The sequence below is a fragment of the Ricinus communis genome, chromosome 10 (genome assembly GCF_019578655.1).
Source record: "Ricinus communis isolate WT05 ecotype wild-type chromosome 10, ASM1957865v1, whole genome shotgun sequence".
Taxonomy (NCBI): Eukaryota; Viridiplantae; Streptophyta; class Magnoliopsida; order Malpighiales; family Euphorbiaceae; genus Ricinus; species Ricinus communis.
The window spans coordinates 24913078-24937381 of record NC_063265.1 but is presented as its reverse complement, the minus strand read 5'-3'; the positions used below and the strand labels follow the sequence as shown (position 1 = coordinate 24937381).

Sequence of the window (24304 nt, the reverse complement as noted above, 5' to 3'; positions counted from 1 at the left end):
GAAATTAGACCGATTTCGGATGCGGTTCATGCGGCCCGGATAAGGCCGCGAGTTTTGCGGTGGCACACTCGATTCTGGCCCATGTCGGGAGGTATGTGTGCTTTACCTTCTAATTCTTCATCTTCTATTGTTTCTACTGACTTTGAATAGGTAGACTACATGGGTAATACACCTAGACAACAGAACAACCCATACAACAATAAATACAACCCCAGTTGGCATAATCATCCAAACTTCGGTTGAAGAAATAACAATGCCCAAGATCCACCAAGCTTTCAAAGACTACATCAACAGCCACCATAGCAGCAGTAGCAGGATGGACCATCACAGGTTCCTCCACCAACCGAGAAGAAATCTAACTTGGAGGAGCTGATGATGAAGTTTGTCACATCTACTGAGACGAGGTTCCAGCAGACTGACAGTGCTCTTAGAAATCAGCAGGCGTTCAGATTTTGGAGAGTCAGATTGGGCAGATTTCTAAGATGTTGTTTGAGAGGCAACAAGGATTGCTCCCCAGCATTGTAGAGCCCAACCCGAGGGAGCATGTGAATGCAATTATGTTGCGGTCAGGTAAATTTGTTCCCGGTCCTTCTTCTGTTTCTAACACTAATACTAATGCGCAGGTAGATTCAAGTAGGAAAATTGAAGCTACCAAGGCAAAGGAACTAGAGAAAGAAGAGGCAAAGGAGGTTTCACTAATGGAATACCAGTCCAAAATCTCGTACCCTACTAGATTAAAGCAGGCGCAAGTTAATCAGTAGTTTGGTAAATTCCTGGACATTCTTAAACAACTGCATATAAATTTACCTTTTATTGAAGTTATTTCGTAGATGCCTCGATATGCGAAGTTCTTAAAGGATATTCTTAGCAACAAGAGGAAGTTTGAGGACTCGACGTGCATGACGTTAAACGAGGAATGTTCGACAATTTTCTAGAAGAAGTTACTAGAAAAGCGACATGATCCAGGGAGTTTTACTATTCCTTGTGTTATAGGTAAATTACCTATTAATGATGCCTTAGCTGATTTAGGGGCTGAAATTAATGTAATGCCGTACAACCTGTTTGTAAAATTAGTGCTGGGAGAGACCAAACCCACTAGGATGAGTATACAATTAGCTGATAGATATGTTAAGTATCCTAAGGGTATTGTAGAGAATGTGCTGGTAAAAGTAAATAAATTTATATTTCCTGTCAATTTTGTGATCTTAGACATGGATAGTGAGAGTAGTGTACCCTTAATTCTAGGAAGACCTTTTCTTGCAACATCTAGGGCAATGATAGATGTTTGTGATGGAAAGTTAAAACTTAGGGTAGAGGATGAGACTGTCACCTTTGACTTGCATAATCCCATAAGCCAGTCTTTAGATTATAAGAATGTTATGTATGCTGTTAATGTAATTGACGATGATATTGAGACACAGTTGCAGGAAGTGTTAGTTGAAGACCCTCTACATGTCACTTTATGAAGGGGAGAAAATCATGAGCTGTCAAATGAGGAAGTGTTGGAGCAGCTTGAATTTCTATTAGTAAACGAGCCAAATAGAAATACTTATGAGTTTACTGTTATTGATAGGATAGGTGTGCAGAAGTTGAGGTCATCACTTGAGGAACCGCTGGTTCTCGATTGGATAGAGCTTCTATAGCATCTTGACTATGCACATATGGATGAGGATAATGGGCTGCTTGTCATTCCAGTAGCAGACTTGACAACCGAGGTGAGGTAAAGGACATTGCCCACTAGAAGGAAGTACCAAAAAGTGGTTTCTTAGAGGACTGCTGACATTATGAGGACCCATAACCTGGTAGCTAAATCGCAGCAGATGTCAAAACCCGCACATGAAGAGAGTTATCACCGAGTCCAACTAAATGACTTGAGAACCAAAAAAAAGCGCTTTTGGGAGGCACCCCAAATTTTATTTTATGTTTCTAACATTTTATTCTATCAATCATTTGTATGTTTGATAGTAGTTAGAGCACTTACTTAGGAACTAAACGTAATTGTATGAAACTAGAGTTTGATAACTTAAGTCAGATTTTTGGTAATTGGTGAAGACGAACTTCCCTGTTTGATAAATTTTACTTGAATTATAGCCTAAATGTGTACGTATATGTGTTAAATGTAGGTAGGGAGTTGGGCGGTTCGAGATGGTGAAGAAAAGCTTGGATTTCAATGGTTCACCACTATTTCTGTGGGCATCACGGGTTGGATCCCCAGGCCATACTGATTAGCACGACTGGAGTCCTACCCGTGATGAACATGCACATAAAGAGATTGGAAAATTAGTCATCCACCATGGCCTGAGGGCCACCATAGGTTCTGTACCATCTTTGTCTTGCGATCGACCACCCATTGTGCCTAGTCAAGTAGTGAACATGTCAGCTCACACTAAAAATCGGTCGTCCACCACGGCTTCCAAAAGCACCACGGGCGGCAATACCAGGCCGTGCTTCAGGGTTCAGCACGGGCCCACGGGCGGCAATACTAGCATGTGGATGAAGCACCACGGGCGGCAATACTAGCATGTGGATGAAGCTTGGGGAGTTCGGCCGCGGGCCCGATCTAGGCCGTCTTGACGGCATGGAGCCCGATCTGGCCGTCTTGACCGGCCCACGGCCACCTCGCCATCTTGACCCCCGTGACTATATAAGTAGGCCATTTCAAACATTTTCCAACTTTTCCCCCTCTAAACTCTAAGGTGTTGTTTCCCTTTCTTCTCGATTTTTTCTTACTGTCACGACAATTTCAAGTAAGTTTCTTCGCCTTTTGCTTTTATTTGGTTAAATTTGATTTTTATTTTATGTAATTTTTATTATTTAGGACATTTTGATATGCTCTAGTAGTTGACAATATTTATTGCTTTGGTTGGTTTATTGTTTTGTTTTTGTTACACTGCTTAAGTTTGATTTGGATTAGATTTAGTTTAGATTAGTTACTATGTTTGTGTGATTTTGAATAATGAAATGCTAAGTGTGGGGTTCGGTAGTAGTAAAGTTAATTTATGGCATTCTATTATGAAAAATTAATAGCATGAATTCTCTTTATTTTGTGTGCAATAATGTGGACTGGAATGCCATTATGAATTAGTTTTCTGCAGAAAATTGAGGCTTTAGTCTTAGCTTTAAGTCTAAAGTTTTATGTTAGTCAAATTATAGCCGTTATGCTGCTAAATTTTCAATATAATTTATGTTAACTTGATTTATTGTTCAAATACTAATGATTGACTGTATTAGGCAATATGAGGAATCGATATCAATCCCGTCGAAAGCAACCGCAACGCGCCGTTACCAGCAAGCGCTCGCGTGGCGAAGGAACCTCTTCCTCCACTTCACCTTTACCAGCACCAGCACTAGCACCCCCACCACAATAGTAACTAGTCCGAGCACGAAGAACAATAGCTGCAAATCCACCTGCACCTGGTCGACATTCCTTATGGACATTTCAGAATGTTGATAATGAGAGCTGCTTCCAAGTCATTAGATGGAAGCAAGTAATGGTTGGACGTTGCATCGACTTTGTATCCTTAGAGAGAATGGGATTGGCTCAGGATGTTAGGTACCTTTATTCGACCTGCCCTTCGCGATTCTTGACATCATTGAGCCCACTGGTGGGCTACTTATGCAACCTACACTGAAACATGGTGATGAGTATCAGGATGTCTGAACCTAAATTACTCTACATTACGTTATGTTATTTAGTCCGAAATAAGGTGTGAGAAGTCTAAATTAATTAACTAATGCTTATGAATGCAAATAAAGGAACAACAATAACTGACAATCGAAAGACAACCGTAACAAAGAAGCAAACCCAAAGGGGACCTAAGTGATGGAATTCTAAGGTTGATTTTATAAACTGCCAATCTTGCTACCTGTGCCTAAATCCTGAATCGAACTCGGCTCCTCTCTCGAGCTCACTAAGTTCCTAAATCTGCACTAACCTAATGGAATCTCTTCCTATCAGATTATTACAGATTAGCATTAAGCGTGATTTAGAACTATTAAGAGTTGTTAATTCTTAATCCGGCGAGTGAATTAACCTTATCTCTAAGTGTTAACTACCAGTTCTTACTATTTAATTTCCAGTTATAACAAGCATTTCTCAATGTCAAGAAACAACCTAAAAGACAATTAATTTAACGTCTCAAATTAATTGAATCAAATTTTATTACTAAACAGTAAGAAGATTACAAAAATGGCAGATAAAAATCCAATAATTAAACACAATCCATCAACAAAGGTGAACCCCAATGGGTTCGGCAGTCCTAGCTACTCATAATGAAAGAAACAAATACAAAAGGAAATAAATAACAGAAAAGAAAATGGAACATGTAACTAATGTGCGTAAAATACACACATCTAAATGGGGTTTTTAAGATTGATTTTATGGACATTTGGATGTGAATTGGTCCCAACACTCACCCTATACATATGTTTGTGTGCATTAGGTCCAAAAGAGGTCAAAGGATGATAAAGGAAAGAATTGGAGCATAATTGGATGTCAAAGCTATAGAAATGAGCTAAGTATGCCCATGTAGAAGGTTAACACGGCCGTGTTGGATTCAACTTATTGTGAGTGTTACTAACGACCAACTGGCCGTGTTGGATGCGTCAAACATGAAAGAAAAAGAAGCTTTTAGGGAGCACGGCCACAGAGAGTAACACGGCTAGGAACACCAGCCTGTGTCCCCAACACGGACAGGAACACGGTCGTGTTGGAGGAAAGGGGGTATTAATCGGGTTTCTCTACCTTTTTACTCATTGTTGTAATTGAATTCTTGTGGATTTTGATAATGAACATGATTAGCTAGATTGATTTAATCCATTGGGATTTCTTTACTATGTTAGCTTGATATTATATTGTTGGACTGTTTGGGTTAATTTTGTATTCTTCTTGTTTTCAATATTAATAAGATAATGCATTATTCATGAGACATTGTGAATTATGTGTTTAGATTTCTTTGTGTGATTGAGAAGTCCATTTGGCGATTGGAATTTTGAATAGTAAGAACTGGTTAATAATCGCTTAGAGATAAGGATAATTAACTAGCCGGATTAAGAATTAACAAAGCTTAATAGAGGCGGATTAAAGCTTAATGCTAATTTAAGAATCAATCGTTAGGAAGAGATTCCAACTTTAGGTTATTAGGTTTAGGAATTCGGTTAAGAATTCGTCCACGGATAGCATAATTAGACTCACCGATCCTTTATCTTTTGTTTGATTGCCAACTAGTTTAGAATCCCTTTGGGTTTGTCTTCTTGTCTTGATTATTTCGTTTATCAATCACTCTTGCATCTCCCTTAGGACTTAGTTTGTAGCTATTAGTTAGTTTAGAAATTATTTATCACTAATTTTAGGTTAATATAACAAAGAACAAAGGAGTAACTCTAGGCTTTCACTTTCTCGAGGAATACGACCTTGATACTCGCCATTAGTGCTAGACTGCATCGATAGGTACACTGCCTTAGATTGTAGCTAACACGAAGTAGCACATATCAAGTTTTTGGGGCCGTTGCCGGGGAATTATTTGAAAACTAGAGTGAAATTTGCTATTTGTTAATTTAGCCATTTTTTTTTCTTTCTTATTATTTTATGATTTTTATTTTTATTTGTTTATTTATTTTATTTTATTTGTACATATTTATTTAGTTTAAGTTTATGATTCAGATAGTGAATGATAAGGAGGTTCAATGCTAAACTCAAACTCTTTGTATGACGCATTGGAAAATGGGATCAGGAACCAAGAGAGTTCTAAAAATTGGGATACCCATGCATCTTTAGAAGTTGGAGTGGAATCGTTTTGCAGGGCTACTGATCAACTCTCCACTCCTATCCTTTCATCTCAAGTTTTTTGTGAATTTTGTTGTTGTTTACATTTGAGTAATGATTGTCCATTGTATAGTGATGTTGCTCATTGTTCTTATAAGTATGAATAGGTGAATTATACGGGAAGTTGGCCAAATGACTCGTATAGAAGCACCTACAATCAATAGTGGAGCACTCATTCACCCTATGGATGGAGCTTAGATAGCCCAGAACCACCAGAATCTCAGCAACCATATCATCAGCCTAATCTTACACCTTCAACTCAAGATGAAGAGTTAGTGTCGGAGGAGCTGATGATTAGGTTCTTTACAAGTCTTGATGATAGATTCCAATAAACAGAGAGGATACTTGAAGATCAACAAGCCTCGGTTAAGAACATAGAGCATCAAGTAGGCTTAATTTTCAAGTTACTAGCTGAAGAGCAATTGGGAACTCCATCAAACGCTCTCACGAATCCGAGGAACACTTGGCTTCGTCACTGCGTTCAGGTGAGAATCTTTTTGGTTTATCTACTATGTTTGATGATGATGCTTCTGTGTAGGATGATTTCTTGAACATGGAGATGGAACCAGAAAAGGAAGAGGTGAACATGATTCCTTTGAAAGAATATCAACAAGAACGTACAGTTGATGATGCTGAGTTGCAGTTAGAGGAATTTTTGGTGGACTTTCCACAAGTCCCTTCGATGATGGAAGATGAGCATGAGTTATCCAATGAAGAAGTCTTAGAGGAGCTCGAGTTTCTTCTAGTAAGTGAACCAAGCCAAGGACTGAAGAAAACCATCGACACTCTTAAAGAAATTGCCCAACCATCGATCCTTCTAATTGGTGAAACTCCAGCTTTCAAATTGAAAGAGCCCCTAGAGCATCATGACTACGTGCAAATATATGAGGAGCGAGTTCTGCCCATCATACTGGCAGCTTGCTTGATAGTCAGGAAGAGGAAATTGACGATTATCCCTCTAAGTGGATACTTGAAGCCATTTGCTTGGAAGAAGGATGGATGGTCGTCGATCACGCCCGTTTGCTTTTCACCATGAGTCTAGCTAAGAAGACTCATCACATCAAAAAGAAGCGCTTTTGGGAGGCACCCCAATTTTTATCTTTAATCTCTAATATTTTAACCTTTTGTTTTGAAACATTATATTAGTTTTAGTTTTCATATTTTATTTAATTTTTGTTTCAGTTTTGATTTTAATTCTTTATTTTATTATTTGCAGCCACTCCTCTACTATAAACTAGCCAACGCCCTGATATCCCTGACGATGCACCTCTTTTGACTCTGGAGCCATAGTCAGGGCAATATTAGTTCTTTTCCCTTTTGCATTTCTTATATTTTGTACACTGAGGATAGTGTGTCCTTCAAGTGTGGGGTGGGTGATATTTATCCCATCTAAATTATTTGTTTATTCTTTGTGCAATTTTTTGTAAAATTTTGAAAATTTTTCACTTTGTTTCAATGCTCTTACTGTTGACTTGCTTTTGAAATCCTGTTTATGTCCATGTGATCGGGTAAAACTAGACTTGTTCGAAGTGCAGGTGCCCTCTTGGTAGGGCTTGGACAAGCTTGATTGCATGTGTTACAAGCCCGCCCTCCATCCGAACCCAATAAAGCCATGCTCTAAGGTCGGGCTTGGGATTCTATAAAACCAACTCGGCCCGGCCCGGCCCGATGTATAATTTAGTTAGAAACAAAAATGTCATACCTGAGACTCGAACTCGTGACCTTCACTTATAATTAAGTGTTATATACCACTTGACTACCTATTATTTATGTTTATAATTTTATTGTTATTAATAATATATTGGGTTTAAAATTTGAATATTTGTGTTGAAATTAGGTTTAAATTTTGAATATTTGTATTGAATTGTCGGTTTGGACAAGCCAAGCCCGATATGATCGTCATCCGCGGATCGACCTCTGTTTAATACTAGTCGGTGAGGCAGTCCAGCTTTCATAAATTTTGGGCTCGGGCTTGGGCTCTAAGATATTAAAATTTCAAGACTGGGCATGCATGCTTCTCCAAGTCAGCCCGTGGAACTAGTCCACGAGTCCCGGATGAGCATAGTTTTACACATATTTGCTTGCACATTATTGCGTATGTTCTTAGCAATTATTGTGCTTTTATCCCCAGATCACCCGTGTTTTATGTTCTTTTGCATTTCAGGGAACATTTATAGGACCATCATCGGTGTTTAAGCAATTATAGATCAATACGTGTGGAAACGGACGAGGATTCATCAAGATTCGGACAAGCGCGGCGTTGCACACAGCGGCTGAGTCAAGGCCGTCGCGACCATCCGCGGCCTAGACCATCCTCTGCGTGACCAGCCATCAAAACTTGGTCTTCAAAACAGTGGTTTGGGCACGGTTTCCGTAGCCAGCACGACCTCGGCCGCGGCCGTGGTGGCCGGCCGCGGCGGTGGTGAGCGAGGCCAACCTGCGGTCATGGTGAAACCCTAGTTGGTGAGATCCACGGTTCGGCCGCGGCATGGACTCGGCCGCGTCTTGGCCCGGCCTGCCTTGACCCGCGGCGTGCTGAGTTAAATATATAAGAAAAATTCATTTTCTTAGAGGAAAGGAGGGAAAAAGAGTGACATTGAGCCTGATGGGTGGTTCGGTTCTTGCACAATCAGCGAGTGCGAGAGAGTTCGCGGTGAGTAAGAATCCGGAATCGTAAGATACGAGTGCAAACGAGTGGAGCAATTCAAGAGGCAGTTTGGGAGATTAATCAAAGTGTAGATCTAGATTTGGAGCTGTTCATCCAATTCGAGAGAAAAGGGTGTACATGTTTTATTTTCATTATTCTTTCATTATAATTGATTTCCTAGATTGTTTTAAACATGAACATGTTTAGCTAAATTGATTAAATCCATTGGGATTTCTTTGCTATGTTGGTTTGATATTATATTGTTGGATTGTTTGAGTTGGTTTTGTATTCTTCTTGTTTTCACTGTTAATAAGATTATGCATTATTCATGACACGTTGTGAATTGTGATGTTTAGATTGCTTTATGAGATTGAGAAATCTGTTTGGCAATTAGAACTTTGAATAACAAGAACTGGTCAATAATCGCTTAGAGATAAGGATAATTAACTAGCCGGATTAAGAATTAACAAAGCTTAATAGAGGCGGATTAAAGCTTAATGCTAATTTAAGAATCAATCGTTAGGAAGAGATTCCAACTTTAGGTTATTAGGTTTAGGAATTCGGTTATCTCGAGAGAGAAAGAAAACCGAATTCATCCACGGGTAGCATAATTAGACTCACTGATCCTTTATCTTTTGTTCGGATGCCAACTAGTTTAGATTCCCTTTGGGTTTGTCTTCTTGTCTTGATTATTTCACTTATCAATTACTCCTGCATCTCCCTTAGGACTTAGCTTGTAGTTAATAGTTAGTTTAGAATTTATTCATCATCCATTTTAGGTCAATATAACAAAGAACAAAGGAGTAACTCTGGGCTTTCACTTTCCCGAGGAATACGACCTTGATACTCGCCATTAGTGCTAGACTGCATCGATAGGTACACTGCCTTAGATTGTAGCTAACACGAGTAGCACCCATCACCCGCCCAGGCCCGACCCATGAACAGGTCTAGGTAAAACCGATAGTGTTAAGTTTTGCGGAAGAATGTAAGATAATTAGTTTGAGTTTTGCACTAAGTTGCTTTGGTTTATTTAATTCTGTTTTGATGATTTTTGTTTGGAACCTACTCAAAAGCACACTTGTGAGAAATTGAGCCTAAATTGTAAGCATACACTTTATATGCTTGTATTTATTTCTTGTTGAGAGTGCTAATTACTGTCTTTACTTTTAGAATTTGCTCGGTAATGCTTATGAGGGCCACAAGGAGAGTTTAACACTTTGGTATGATAGAGGCACTTAGGTTTTTCATTCTAGCGAAATAGCCTTCATTCGTTTATTTATTCTGTAGATAACCCCTTCTTTCACCATTTTTTCATTGTATTCCATTACCACTTAGTTTTATTCTGCTTTGGGTTATGATTTTGCATATGAGTTGTTTTTATTAAGAATATTGGTTTTGGGAATAGCGTTGGAATCTTGTAGCAGCTTTCTTCAATCCAAAAGAACATGTTCTTCCCTTATGAAAAAGAAAAAAAAAGAGACGAAAAAAAAGAAGAAAAAAATATAATAAGAAGAATAAGAGGGAAGGGTGATGAAAAGAAAGAAAGTAAGTAAGCTAATTGTTTAATTGCTTCTCGGAGTTTACATTTTGACTTAATTTCTATTTCCCAACTTGGACTACTTCCATTGTTTACCCCTTGTGATCATTGTGGCTTGTGTGCAGGTCATGTATTTTATTGTAGAACACCATAGGTTCAACTCTGACCAAATTTACCTACCCTTACCTAATCCCCACAACCCTTATAAAGACCTCTGGACATGGCTGTTGACTCTCCATAAGTGGTAAGAGTAGGATTTAAGAGCAAGCATATAGTAAGTAAGGCAGCAGTTGATGCATTAAGCGAATAAAAATACCCTTTAAACACTTTGAGTGATTTAGAGTGAATCTTGTGAGGAGTTGGTTCTGAATAATTTTGTTGAGATAGTATTTTGCGAATTATTGGCATCTTGGTTGTGATACTTGAATTGATTGCTTCGTTTCTTTTTGTTTGACGTACGCTTGTTAAGGATATGTGCAGGAGCTCTCTAGCTTGTCTGTCAGTTTAAGTATTGTTCCTTAGTGGTTTGTTTTCCTTATTTTACTTTTGATTGCTTGAGGACAAGTAATGAGCTAAGTGTGGGGTTATTTGATGTGCGTAAAATACACACATCTAAATGGGGTTTTTAAGATTGATTTTATGGACATTTGGATGTGAATTGATCCCAACACTCACCCTATGCATCTGTTTGTGTGCATTAGGTCCAAAAGAAGTCAAATGATGATAAAGGGAAGAATTGGAGCATAATTGGATGCCAAAGCTACCGAAACAAGCTAAGTACGAGTAAGAGGAAGCTGAACATGGCCGTGTTGGTTTCTCGTTCACCAACGGTAGTGTTGGTGCTTGGTATCAAAGAAACATAAGTTTTAGGGACCATGACCACAGGAGAGGAACACGGGCATCAACACGACAGAGTGTTGTGTTGGAAACTCTGACCATAAATACTACGTAGTGTTAGGCGACAGGGGGAATTAGTTAAAAGAAAGAAGAGAGGAAAAAAGAAGAGAGAACGGGGGAAGAACGTCCCAAACTCTAAATTTTCTCTCCCTAAGGGTTTTCTGAGCTGAAACCAATGGAAAAGGAGACTTTGATCAAGGTTTCAATCGGATTTCCTTCAAGGATCGAAGATTGGGCGAGGCTCGTTGATTGATTTTCAAATCAAGAAAGAGGAACAAGAATTGATTCAATTGGAGCAAAAGGATTTGGGGCTGTTTACTCTCATCCAAGGGTGTAATCGAGTTTTCTCTACCTTTGCTCATTGTTGTAATTGAATTCTTGTGTATTTTGATAATGAACATGATTACCTAGATTGATTAAATCCATTGGGATTTTTTTACTATGTTGGTTTAGTATTATATTGTTGGATTGTTTGGATTAGTTTTGTATTCTTCTTGCTTTCAGTATTAATAAGATAATCATTATTCATGAGACGTTGTGAATTGGGTGTTTAGATTGCTTTGTGTGATTGAGAAGTCCATTTGGCATTTAAAATTTTGAATAGCAAGAACTGGTTAATAATCGCTTAGAGATAAGGATAATTAACTAGCCGGATTAAGAATTAACAAAGCTTAATAGAGGCGGATTGAAGCTTAATGCTAATTTAAGAATTAATCGTTAGGAAGAGATTCCAACTTTAGGTTATTAGATTTAGGAATTCAGTTATCTCGAGAGAGAAACCGAATTTGGTTATCTCGAGAGAGAAACCGAATTCGGTTAAGAATTCGTCCACGGGCAGCATAATTAGATTCAACAATCCTTTATCTTTTGTTTGATTGCCAACTAGTTTAGGTTCCCTTTGGGTTTGCTCTCTTGCCTTAGTTATTTTAGTTATAAATTACTCTTGCATCTCCCTTAGAACTTAGATTGTAGCTATTAGTTAGTTTAGAAAGTATTCATTATTCATTTTAGGTTAATATAACAAAGAATAAAGGAGTAGCTCTAGGCTTTCACTTTCCCGAGGAATACGACCTTGATACTCGCCATTAGTGCTAGACTGCATTGATAGGTACACTGCCTTAGATTATAGCTAACACAGATAGCACACATCAGTAACCGCTCTTCTCTTGAATCGGAGTGGGAATGTCGCAAGTGCCAATTCTGAAACCAGCCTCAAGTATGGATCTCAAATGTCTCGGTCAATCGTCTAGAAACTTCAATCTTTGCTTGAATCCTCCAATTCAATCCTTTGAACTAACATTGGTCTCCCAAAATGTTAAGAACAGAGGTGCAGAAATGAAGGGTCGCCATAGAAGTCCAATCAGGCGGACCTATCTCGTTTTGGTGTGCCTGTTGTTGTTATCGCGGAAGTGCCATAAGGTGCCGGGTGCGTGCCATGGTCCGTTGCAAGGCACAACTCCCACGAAATGCCAAATTTCCAAAATTGTCCAAGGTCGTGCAAAAGCCTCGAAATGCACGTTAACAAGGAATCAACTCCGATAACATCTAATATGCATAAATCATCCAAATAGCTTTTGTTTCTGCCCGTAAATCAATCAATCTCTATCAAAGAATCCGAAAACCTGAAAAATTCATAAACATACCAAAGTGCGAGCAAACAAAAATAAATATGACTCAAATACGCAAATAAGCGATTGATAAACAGTCAATAAACATGCATATAATCATCTACATCAAACTACCCCACACTTGAGAGTTTGCTTGTCCCCAAGCAATCAGCAACTCTCTCCTCAAATAGATACCAAATGACTCGATCAAATACATTGCAGAAGGTTAGCTCAAAACAAGTCTCAAAACTCCGTAACGAATTTCCTCAAAATCTCCAAATCACTAAATCTTTGAAAAAGAGAACAAAATTAACAAAGCTGCTAAAATTAAAATGATAAGCTATCTAAACTAAGAATTTGAGAGCCATGCCTTACAAGATGTCACTCAAAGCACACAAGTGTATATAGGTGAAAGAATATCGCCAAGCTCTCAACGCAAAAATACAGAAAAAGGTGCTTACCATAAGCTTGCTCATAGATCCAATCTCCACTACTGTGAAATAATCAATAATCATAATCAAAGAGTCTTGAGCCAGGTTGTAATGGGGTTAAGGTAAGGTATGGAGAAATATGGAAAGTAGGCTAAAAGTTGCTGGAAAATTATGCAAGTAATGCAAGAAAACAACCAAAAATCAAATATTGTACAACACTAAGTTGCTCCAATAATAAGATGATGCTAGAAATGAACTAAGAGAAAATTATATATACATACATTATATTTATTAATAATTTTTTTTCTTTTTTTTTCTTCTTTTCTTTTTGTTTATTTTTTTTTTTGTTTAACTAGTCCTGCAACAACAGATAACGCAGGATGAAGTAATACAATACTCAATCAAAAGTAGTAAAACGATAATGTACCATTTTTATTAAAGGGAGCATCTACGAAAAAAAATTCTAGCAACTTAGTGAATATATGCAAATTGATCCAAAATGAAATGCAGCATAAACTTATATAATACCCAGCAACAATGGTAGAAAGAATGGTGGAATGAATAGAAGTGATAAAATGAGTGTCAAAGGTGAATTACAATGAAAGAAAAGGCTAAGGCTCAAAATTGGTTTACCAATGGAGAAATAGGGTTAGGCTTTTGGCCAAATTGTGTAAATCCTAAGTGCCTATATCATGACTATTAAAAATTCATGTAATCTCAAAAGGAATCACAGAGCAAGTTCTAGAAACAAAGATTCTGTGCAATGCTCACTCAACAACAAGAAAAGGAGCATAAAAAAATAATAATGCCCAATTTGGCCCAAAACCTCACCATTTAAGTGGGTCAAAATTGCATGTGCTCTCAAACCAAAGTTTTAAACAATCAATCATAATAATAAGCATCAATATTAATAGTGTTCTATATTTAAAGATAAAGTAAAATGAAAAGATTAAGGAAAAACACCAGTTTTACCTGGCTTGATTGAAATTAAGAGATTCGTTCATTGCCTTCTTCCCAACAAGATTCGATAAAAGCTATAAGGATCCATTCAAAAGAAAAAAATATCATCAACTACTCGATTAAAACAAAACTCAAGATAAAGATAGTAAGAATGAATGGACTCGATCAGTTAAAAAAAAAACAAAATGAAAATAAAATTAAAACAGCAGAATACCATCCTTTCAGAGGTTCGAGATAACAAAATAAGTACCTGCACAAAACTAAGGTACCCTTACACTTGAGAAGAAAACACCTCCTCGCGATGTAAAGCAGTATAATACCCACATGATCAAAATAACGTTCAATAATTAAAATTAGAACAGGGATTAATAGCATCCATAAATAAAAAGAATAAATAAATAAATAAAAGAAATTAAATTGTCCATTATAAATAAAAAAAACTAGAATCCTCAATCCTTAACATGATCGGCCCTGAGCCACCTGGTCTCTTTGGGTGAAATTTCTGGTGAACAAAGGATCATCAAGCTAAGGAAACATCGGGGCATCGGCGGTAGAAATACTCTCGAATCAATTTGGGCAAAGGAGGAGAAGAATCGGACAAGTGGGTATCACCAAAACTATCAAAGAAACCCTCGAGGTCAAGGGTGATCTGATACCAAAGCACGGTGAGGGTGGTCGGCGTGGGCGCATGTCTTGGCACATGAGAACTAGATACTCGCATTCGAGCCAAGCTGAGAGAGATATCCTGTAGAAAATAATGTGGTCTTCTCTCATCTCGGTGCGTAAGGCCACAAGGTCATCCCAAGAAGAGTGGGGTGGCATGTGATTGTGTCTGAAGCATCTCGCATCATAAGACTCTCACATCGAATCTCTAGCCTCGTTATGGAAAGTGCATGTAGATTCCCTTCTTGTGTCATCCGGGGCCTCCATCCTATCCAATCTAGATGCTACTTGATGTGCATGCTTGATTAATTAAAGAATATAGATGGGTCGGGGAACATCGGTGGGCCTAAATGAGGGGCGTGGTGGAGGTACTGTCGCTCCTCGGTGATGTTAACATCATCATCATCACCCTCATTAACACCATCGCCACCCGTCTGGCTAGCTGAAATGGAACATGTCAACTAGTACTCGAAACCGCCTGAGGTAGACTCAGTCCGAGTAGCCATCTGCATGTTGTACATTGGGCAATGGCATTTTGAGTCAATACCCCCATATTCCTAGCTAGCCTAGTCACATATGGTCCAAAGCTAATAACTGCCTTCCTAGCCGATCTCTAAATCCCATCCATCTATGCAGCCATTAGAAACCCTAAATCCAAATAGGTCCTCTGCCGAATATGCCAGAGTAAAGCAACATCAAGCTTATTGAGAGCTCCCAACTCTCTTACCCGATGATGTAATGCGCTAATGTATTATGGAGGTATCTCAAACTATCCGAAATACATGAAGCCTTGGTCTGGCTCGAAGAGAGAGAGCGTCGGACCACCCTAATATCCTCCCAATACGAATCTATATCTGTTCCCAAACGTCTAACTGCCTGATCAAATAAATCAGAATCCACCTCCGCTCTAGTCATATCCACAAAGCCACCGCCAAACATTGGGACACTCCAGAACGTTCTCCGCTACCTTGAAAGAAACTATGTTTGGCGAAGCAAAGTCCCTAACAGCTGGTTGAAGCCAAAAGGTGTTGAAGCACTCCAAAAATAGCTCTCTGTAAGTAGGCTCTCTAATGTCAAAGAACCTATTCCATAGTACTGTCTCCAGCAAACTAGAAATTTCTTCAAAAAGCCCAACATCTCTTAGGGCCTGCCAAACGATGCACCTCCTAGTCAGAAGTGTCTTCATCCTCACCACTCGAAATCGATCAATATACTTTGGTTGGTGAAGATCAAGTAAGGATACTGCCACCGGTGTAGGGATAGTCGAGCCTGTTCTCGGTGATCTTGCCCGTGGTTGTCATCCGAGGAATTACCGGCATGCGGCTTGAGGGTTGATCGTAGAACCATCCTCAACTCTGGCTCGCCTCCAGCCGCTCTGATCGTCGGCCATACTACCTGATAAAATGCAATGTTAAATAACAACATAAGTAGCAAAACACTGTAATAAATCGACCATGTTCAATTTACACAACGGACAAAATTGTTGTATTGATGTATTAGAAGTTGGTTGTTCACCCAGGAAGCTAGGGGTAAGGTACCCTAACCGCCAAAATCCATACTACCTCAAAATATAGAGTGCAAGGGGAGAACAGGAAATAGATAATTACAGATATAATGCCCAATGGCATTTCAGTGCATAACATCACAATGTACCCAATGGTAGCACATCCAAAACAGAATGAGGATAGAATTAATAAAAAGAAATATGAAAACGAAAATGAAAAATAAGGGCAAGCAAAACAAAATTAAAATAAAATAAATGAACACAAATAAACAATGGAATAAGCATTAAAGTCGGAACTGATATACCTTAGGTGAAAAGAAAAATGTAATTTGCAGGAAATGAAACTAGAACAAGAAAGAATGATACGGAAATTAACAAAAGTATAAGAAAGACTAAATGATAATCATGCAGGAACGGAAAAGAAAACAAGCAAGATTAAGTGAAAAATAACAAATTACTTAGTGGGATTATCTCTGACAAGAAGTAGAAGAGTAGAGAAAGAGTAAGGAAGAAGAGAAAAATCGGCCAAAATAGTGAAATGATGAAAAACTTCATTTTAAATAGGGTTCGTACTGTTCGTCGTCATGCATCTGTGTATGCAATGTGCGCCTTGAGGTGCATGCCAATTGATAGTATCTTGATATCAAGATGGGCACAGCTAATGAGTGCAGGCTAAGCATGCGCAACCGCTGGCGTGCATACATCCTGCGTGTGTAATTAGCCATGCAAGATCCACGAATCGTCGTCAGGCCTAAAATTTTTTGGAATGCTGGTCCAAATCACCTTTTATACATAAAAAAATATTATTCCCGACACTAAATATCCTCAAAAACTTCAAAATAGAGGAATAGAAATAAGTTATGAACATACTCAATCAAGCAAATCAAAATAAATAAAGTCCAAAGAAAATAACGAAATAACAAAAATTAAAAACAAAAACGTAAAAGCATTGCCAAAATCGAATGTACAAAAGAAATGCGCATTTTTGCCGAGTCCTAAGCTTGACTCATCCGGATCGACCCTCCATAACAAACTAGGTCGACTGCGTATGCCATCCAGCGAGTTACCATGGTAAAGTTTTAATCGATGCCCATTCACTTTGAAATCTCCCTTCTCGGGATGATGCAACTCCACCACTCCATATGGAAAGACCTCAAATGGTCGACGACTTAGCTTCTTGGGAAGCGAAAGAGTGACAGGTTTATAACAACATTGACATTCGATCCCAGGCTTGAAATTCCTTATGCCCACGAATCCTTTGATCATGCCATTTCTTCGTCCTTGCTTTGTAAGTTAACGAGTTTTCATACTACTTGGCGCCACTCATCTAGCTGTAGGTAGCTCCTTACCTATAGAATCAATATCAAAGTTACAAGTCCTAAGAGCCCAAAGTGCCTAACTCAACAGCGAGCCGCAAACAAGGCGATATGGCGTAAAACCTATAGATGTCCTAAAGTAGTCCTAAAGGTCCTAACTTCCTATTGGTACTAACCTTCAAACATCGTTTATCGTTATACCTTGCTATTGTTTGCCCTTTAGTGCAAGTAGACGAAAGGAACTCGCTCGCATCGCTTAGTAGTACCCATGGGCGTTGCATGTAAAATTCCCTATCATCAGCGATGGCGCCCGCCAAACAAACAATCGAACTTACCCCGGTACCCCCGTGCGAACAACCGGTATCATCAAAGCTTCAAAGCACGAGCTTGAGCCCAATGAGAGTATTCAACAACAACCGAATGTACTTATTACCATATGAAGAGGGAAAGGGTCCCATGAAGTCGATGCCCCAAACATCAAAAATCTCAACAACTTGGACACTAGTTTGGGGCATCTCATTCGAGAAAAAGATGTTACTTGCTTCTAAGTCGAAACTGAACAAATTTTAAATGCGTCTTGGAAGAAGCCGTAGCAGAGAATCCTGCCTAAGCACCTTCCATCACAGAGATGGTTTGTGCTTTGATGACCTCGGTGGGTCCCCTCCAAAGATGCCTCGATATTGGAGAGTCTCCGCCATAAACCAGCGAACCGACCCGATCCGCGACGCACACACCTCTAAACAAAGGGATCTTCCCAAATGTAGTATTTCAAATTGGTGAAAGAATTTCTTCTTTTGGCCGATAAGTCATACCCTTTGGTAGAACCCTAGCAACCAAATAGTTAACGTAATCTAAAAACCGGGGAGTATCGGTATGTATACCGGTGACATATAAATACTCTCCGGAAAGCGATCGTCTATAATTAGTCTCATCAAGTGCATCAAGTGAGGATTTTTCAATCTCGATAAATGGTCCACGCATGATTCTCCATGCCTTTCTTATCCTTAATCTCTAGACATCAAATTCACATGAAAGAATCCACCGAATCAATCTTTGCCGCATCATCGTCGGGAATAAGTACCTCAACGCCAAGTGGTCCATGAAGACAATGGTTTTGGAGAGAACGAGGTATAATCTAAACTTGTCGAAGGCGTAAACATGACAACTCCTCTGGGTGGCCAAAGTCTTGCTAGCGTAGTAAATGGGTTGGAACTCTTTTCAATCCTCGTCCAACGACGACTCATTGCATAATCACTAGCATCGCAATAGTTCAAAAGGCAGCAGCGTCTATAACTTGTAGCATGCATCATCAAAAATAAAAGGTACATCCTTAACTAACAACCGAGTGAGAGGCCTAGCAATCTTAGAAAATCTCTAATAAATCTCTATAAAACCACATGGCCGAGAAAACTCCGGTCTTAACAAGCAGACTAGGAGGGACGTAGCGATAGATAATAACTCTACGCTCTATCCATCCATCAATGCAAGAGATCTTATGCCCCAAAACAATCCTCTCTCTCACCATGAAATGGCATTTTTCCCAATTCAATACCAAGTTAGCCTCAATACACCTAGCTAACATGCGCTCAAGGTTTGCTAAACAAAGAGAGAAAGAATTACCAAAAATAGAGAAGTCATCCATAAATACCTCCATAGACTCCTTAATCATGTCCTTGGAGATAGCCATCATGCACCGCTAGGTGAAGGTAGTCTTCTGTTGGTCCTCAGGTGCAATAGAAATCTAGAAATAACCTGAAAAGCCATCAAGAAAATAATAAAACATGTGACCTGCCAAATGTTCAATCATCTGATTAATAAAAGGAAGAGGGAAATGATTCTTCCAAGTTGCATCATTAAGCCTACGGTATGCAAACTCAGAAGCCTGTTACCGTTCGAGTCGAGATCAACTCATCCTTCTCATTCCATACCATTGTCATGCCTCCTTTCGGAAATGGGATATATCAAACTGTATCAAGAAGTTTTATTACCTCCTTTTTACCACTTCTTTCATGTTCGGATTGTAAAGTGCCTCGAGGTCGAATGGCAAACCCGGCAGCATGTCCTCAATGAGATCTTATGAGAGTAGAAACTTGGATTTATGCCCGGGATATCGGCTATCTTGAAAGCAAAGGCCTTCTTGTACTTCCTTAGAACTTCCACTAGCATGGCTTGTTCTTCGGAGTTAGATCGGCTATATGATTACTAGTAAGCACTTCTCTTCATCCAGGAAGGCATAATTTAAGGTGGTGGGTCCTCGAATGAAGTCTTTACTCGCACCCTATACCTGTCAAGAAAAGATAGGTTCTGACAAGCTCTCTTCGTTGCATTAAACAATGTTGCTCAGCGAGCAGCTTTTGGACAACCCTCCTCATCCTCGGTAATGCTGCTACCCAGCGCAAAGGTCGAACATAAAATTTGCAAATGGGACTCAACCACATCATCAATCACATCAATAGTATACGGCATTATCATAGTCCAATGATTGTCTCATGGAAGTGGCTAGGTCAAAGGTAATGGTCTCATCATCAACTCTAGCTTAAGCTTCCCGTAAGCTTACATCGATATGTGTGAATGTAGCTAGGAAGGCCTACCGGGATACCTGACACTTATTTAATCACTTGCTTGCATTTAATCATAGAATAGCCCACTTCATCGATTTTTTAAGGTTAGATAATATAAGGACGCGCCACAAGATGGTTCTTAGGATCACCCTTTCGAGAATCGACCTTGATACGACCTTGTTAGTGTGTGATCATCGAAGATTCTTTGCCTTAGATTTTAGCTACACAATTAGCCTATCTCATCCTCTACTTTAAATAAGGCTTAGTGAATACTTTTGTTGACTTGGCATTCAGCTCCTGAAGCATTCATTCTAGATAATTACATGATTTTTCAGTATACTTTTACACTTCTATCCAAATTTTCTTACCTTTACCTTAGCCACATTTCAACCCTTATAAAGACCCTTTGATTTTGGTATTCATTTATTCGCAATATTGAAGATGGCGTTTATGAGCAAGCTTATAGTAAGCGAGGTGTTTTGTCGGGCATTGAGGAATCTTTTGTTTTACACTAAACAACCGCGGTGATGATTGAGAGGTCCCTGTGAGGCAATGGTTCCCGGTCTTTAATGCTGAGTTGTTATATAAGTTGTACTTCGAGATGGTATTATTATAGTTTTCTTTGAAGGTGTATGATTTGTTTAGCTACTTGAGTTTCATTCTTTATATGTTGAATAAGGTTAAGTTATGAACCTTAACATGGCTTTTGAGGCGTGATTATTGCTTGTATATGTATTGAGTTATTGATTACTTGAGGATAAGCAAAAGCTTAAGTGTGGGGTGATTTGATATGCATTGTGTTACACATGTTTATATGCCCAATCACTTCCATTTTTTTACATAGTTATCTAGATTAATGCCAGAATCACTTGTGTTTTGGTTCCTTTCATGTTTCAGGTGATCATCGATGGACATTATCAATATTTGATGGAGATACGTGCGAGTACGACCATAATCCATCAAAATTGAGCAAAGGCTAGCATTTCAAGGTTGAGCACGGCCTGGACTCTAGCCGTGCTGAACCATCTACATTTGAACCGCGAAAGTGACCTTTCGACACCACTGAGGCCACTACTGGTGCCTCCATCCACATAAGGTTCGGCCCGCCGTGAGAGAGGGCACCAGGAGCGCTGCCGAGAAGAGGCTTGAAGGTTTTCTTCGAGTACGCTTGACTTCGCCCGTCTTGACTAACGACGATAGAAAAATCGGGAGAAGGAGAAAAAGCACCTTAGACTTTAGAGGGGGAAGAGCTAGAAGAGGTTTGAATGGTCTACTTATATATAGTCACAAGGGGGTCGATGGGCAGCCGTCTTGGTCTACGGCCACCTGAAACTCGCTCGAACCTGAAGCCTTCCATGCTAGTTCACCATGGGTGGGGGCATGGCCTTGTTGGTCAGCATGGCCTAATGTTGCCACCCGAAGGGCCTCGGCCATGGTGGGACGGAACCGCCTTTTGAGTTACGAAATGTCCACCACGAGCTAGGGCACGCAGGACCGACCGCGGCCTCGCGGCTATAGCCGTGGTGCAAGTGGTGGCCTCGGCCGCCCGATTTTCAAACTCTTTATATGCATGCTCATTACGGATAGGACTCTAGCACAACCTAGGGATCCAACCCATGATGCCCACGAAAATCATGGTGAATCAACGAATCAAGCTTTTCTTGACATCTCAGGCGCGAACTCCACTACCGCTTACACATACATACATACATTTAGGCTATAATTGAAGTAAAATGTATCAAACAGGGAAGTTCATCTTCACCAATCACCAAAAATTTGACTTAAGTTATTAAAACCCTAAATACATACAATTAGGTTTAGTCACTATGTAAGTGCTCTAACTACCAACAAACATGCAAATGACTGATAAAATAAAAAGAAAAACATAAAGCTAAAGTGGGAATGCCTCCCAAAGGCGCTACTTTTTGGTTGTCGAGTCATTTAGCTGGACTCGACATGGATCATCCCTGCAAATACAGAACATGTCAACCCACTGCTCAATCTCCAACGAGTTTCCATGATACAATTTGAGCCTATGTCCATTGACCTTCAAATCACCCTTCTCAAGATGATGAAGCTCAACTATGCCATATGGGAAAACCTGCTCGACCACGAATGGCACCGACCATCAACTCTTGAGCTTCCCTGGAAACAAACGAAGATGTGAGTTATATAGCAATACTCTATCTCCAATTTGAAACTCCTTGGAACCTTTGAGCCTCTAATCATGCCACTTCTTTGTCCTAGCCTTGTAAATTGAAGAGAGTTTTCGCTCGAGCGCGCTCTCCAATTCACTCAGCTGCCACTATCTCTCCTTACCTGCAGAATCAACATCAAAATTGCAAGTTTTAAGGGCCCAAAGAGCCCTATGCTCTAATTCAACAGGTAAATGACAAGACTTCCCATATACAAGCCTATAGGGCGTAGAACCTATGGAAGTCCTATATGTAGTCATAAATGCCCATAATGTATCATCTAGTTTGAAAGCCTAATCCTTCCTACTCACGCTGAGCCTTCTCAAAATGCATTTTAAACCCCTATTAGTAACCTCAGCTTCTTCCGTGGGTGATAGGGAGAACCGCTGTCACCTTATAGCATTTGAGTGCCTGCTCTCCAATTGGCGTGGCGTTAAAAATGTGTGTGTCGCACATCTACGCTTTAGGTGTGCTAAACCTATGATAACTTCGCAGGAACACCTGCAAACAACTCTAGCATCATCGTTAGGTAAAAACTCGAGGCCTCGCCACTTCAGAGAATACTCAGCTGACCATAAGAATATACTTATTGCCATAGGAAGAAGGGAAGGGTCCCATGAAGTCAATACCCCAAACATCAAATATCTCAATAGCCTGCATACTAGTTTGGGGTATTTCATCAAGGGCGGATGTTACACCGAGCGACCTGCTGCCAAGACATATGAAACTGAACAAATGTCCTAGCATCCTGGAAGATAGTTGGCTAATAAAAGCCTGCATCCAACACCTTCCTAGCAGTATGGTTTGCCGCTTGATGGCCTCCTGCGGGTGTCTCATGATAGTGCCTCAAAATTTGGAGACTCTCTTCGCCATAAACACATAGGCGAATGACTTGGTCTGCATACACTCGATATAGGAAGGGGTCTTCCTAAATGTAGTATTTCAAATCAACAAAAAATTTCTTCTTTTGCTGATAAGTCATACCCTTCACTAAGACCCTAGCCACAAGGTAGTTAGCATAATTAAAAAACCAAGGAGAATCAGAATATACCTTCAATGAATACAAAGTGTCTCTTGAAAATCATCTCATGCCTCTCGAAATCGTGCTTCCATTCGAATCTCTCGGTCTGGATAAGTGATCCGCTGCCAAATCTTTTGCGCCCTTCTTATCTCTGATCTCAATGTCGAACTCCTGCAACAATAAAATCCATATAATTAATCTAGGCTTAACATCATGCTTATTAAACAAATACCTCAAAGCTGGATGCTCAGTAAAGATGATGGTTTTTAATAAGACGAGGTATGATTTGAATTTTTCGAAGGCATAAACAACAGCCAACAACTCCTTCTCTATAGTAGTGTAATGCTGATGGTTGCTATTTATCTGCAGCCTACAATCTAGGCAGCAGGTACCCGGTCGTACTGCGTCTAACTAATGGTGAGTATTAAGGTCATATTCCTCGGGAAAGTGAAAGCCCAAAGTTACTCCTTTGTTCTTTGTTATATTAACCTAAAATGAGTGATGAATAATTTTTAAACTAACTAATAGCTATAAGCTAAGTTCTAAGGGAGATGCATGAGTAATTGATAAATAAAATAACCAAGACAATAAAGCAAACCCAAAGGGAACCTAAACTAGTTGGCAATCAAATAAAAGATAAAGGATTAGTGAGTCTAATTATGCTACCCATGGACGAATTCTTAACTGAATTCGGTTTCTCTCTCGAGATAATCAAATTCCTAAACCTAATAACCTAAAGTTGGAATCTCTTCCTAACGGTTGATTCTTAAATTAGCATTAAGCTTTAATCCGCCTTTATTAAGCTTTGTTAATTCTTAATCCGGCTAGTTAATTATCCTTATCTCTAAGCGATTATTAACCAGTTCTTGCTATTCAAAATTCCAATTGCCAAACGGATTTCTCAATCTCATAAAGCAATCTAAACATCACAATTCACAACGTCTCATGAATAATGCATTATCTTATTAATACTGAAAATAAGAAGAATACAAAATTAACCCAAACAATCCAACAATATAATATCAAGCCAACATTGTAAAGAAATCCCAATGGATTAAATCAGTCTAGCTAAACATGTTCATGTTTAAAACAATCTAGGAAATCATAGGAAAACAATCTAGGAAAACAATCTAGCTAGACT

The 24304-nt window shown here is 39.3% G+C and overlaps 1 protein-coding gene across 1 annotated transcript; it reads left to right on the top strand.

Moving 5' to 3' along the window:
- The first annotated feature begins 482 nt into the window (after positions 1 to 482).
- On the top strand, positions 483 to 1466 carry LOC107261908. Its single transcript, XM_048380385.1, has 3 exons — positions 483 to 749; positions 831 to 918; positions 994 to 1466. Exons 1-3 carry the CDS (start codon positions 483 to 485, stop codon positions 1464 to 1466), a joined length of 828 nt encoding a protein of 275 aa, XP_048236342.1.
- The last annotated feature ends 22838 nt before the right edge of the window (positions 1467 to 24304 follow it).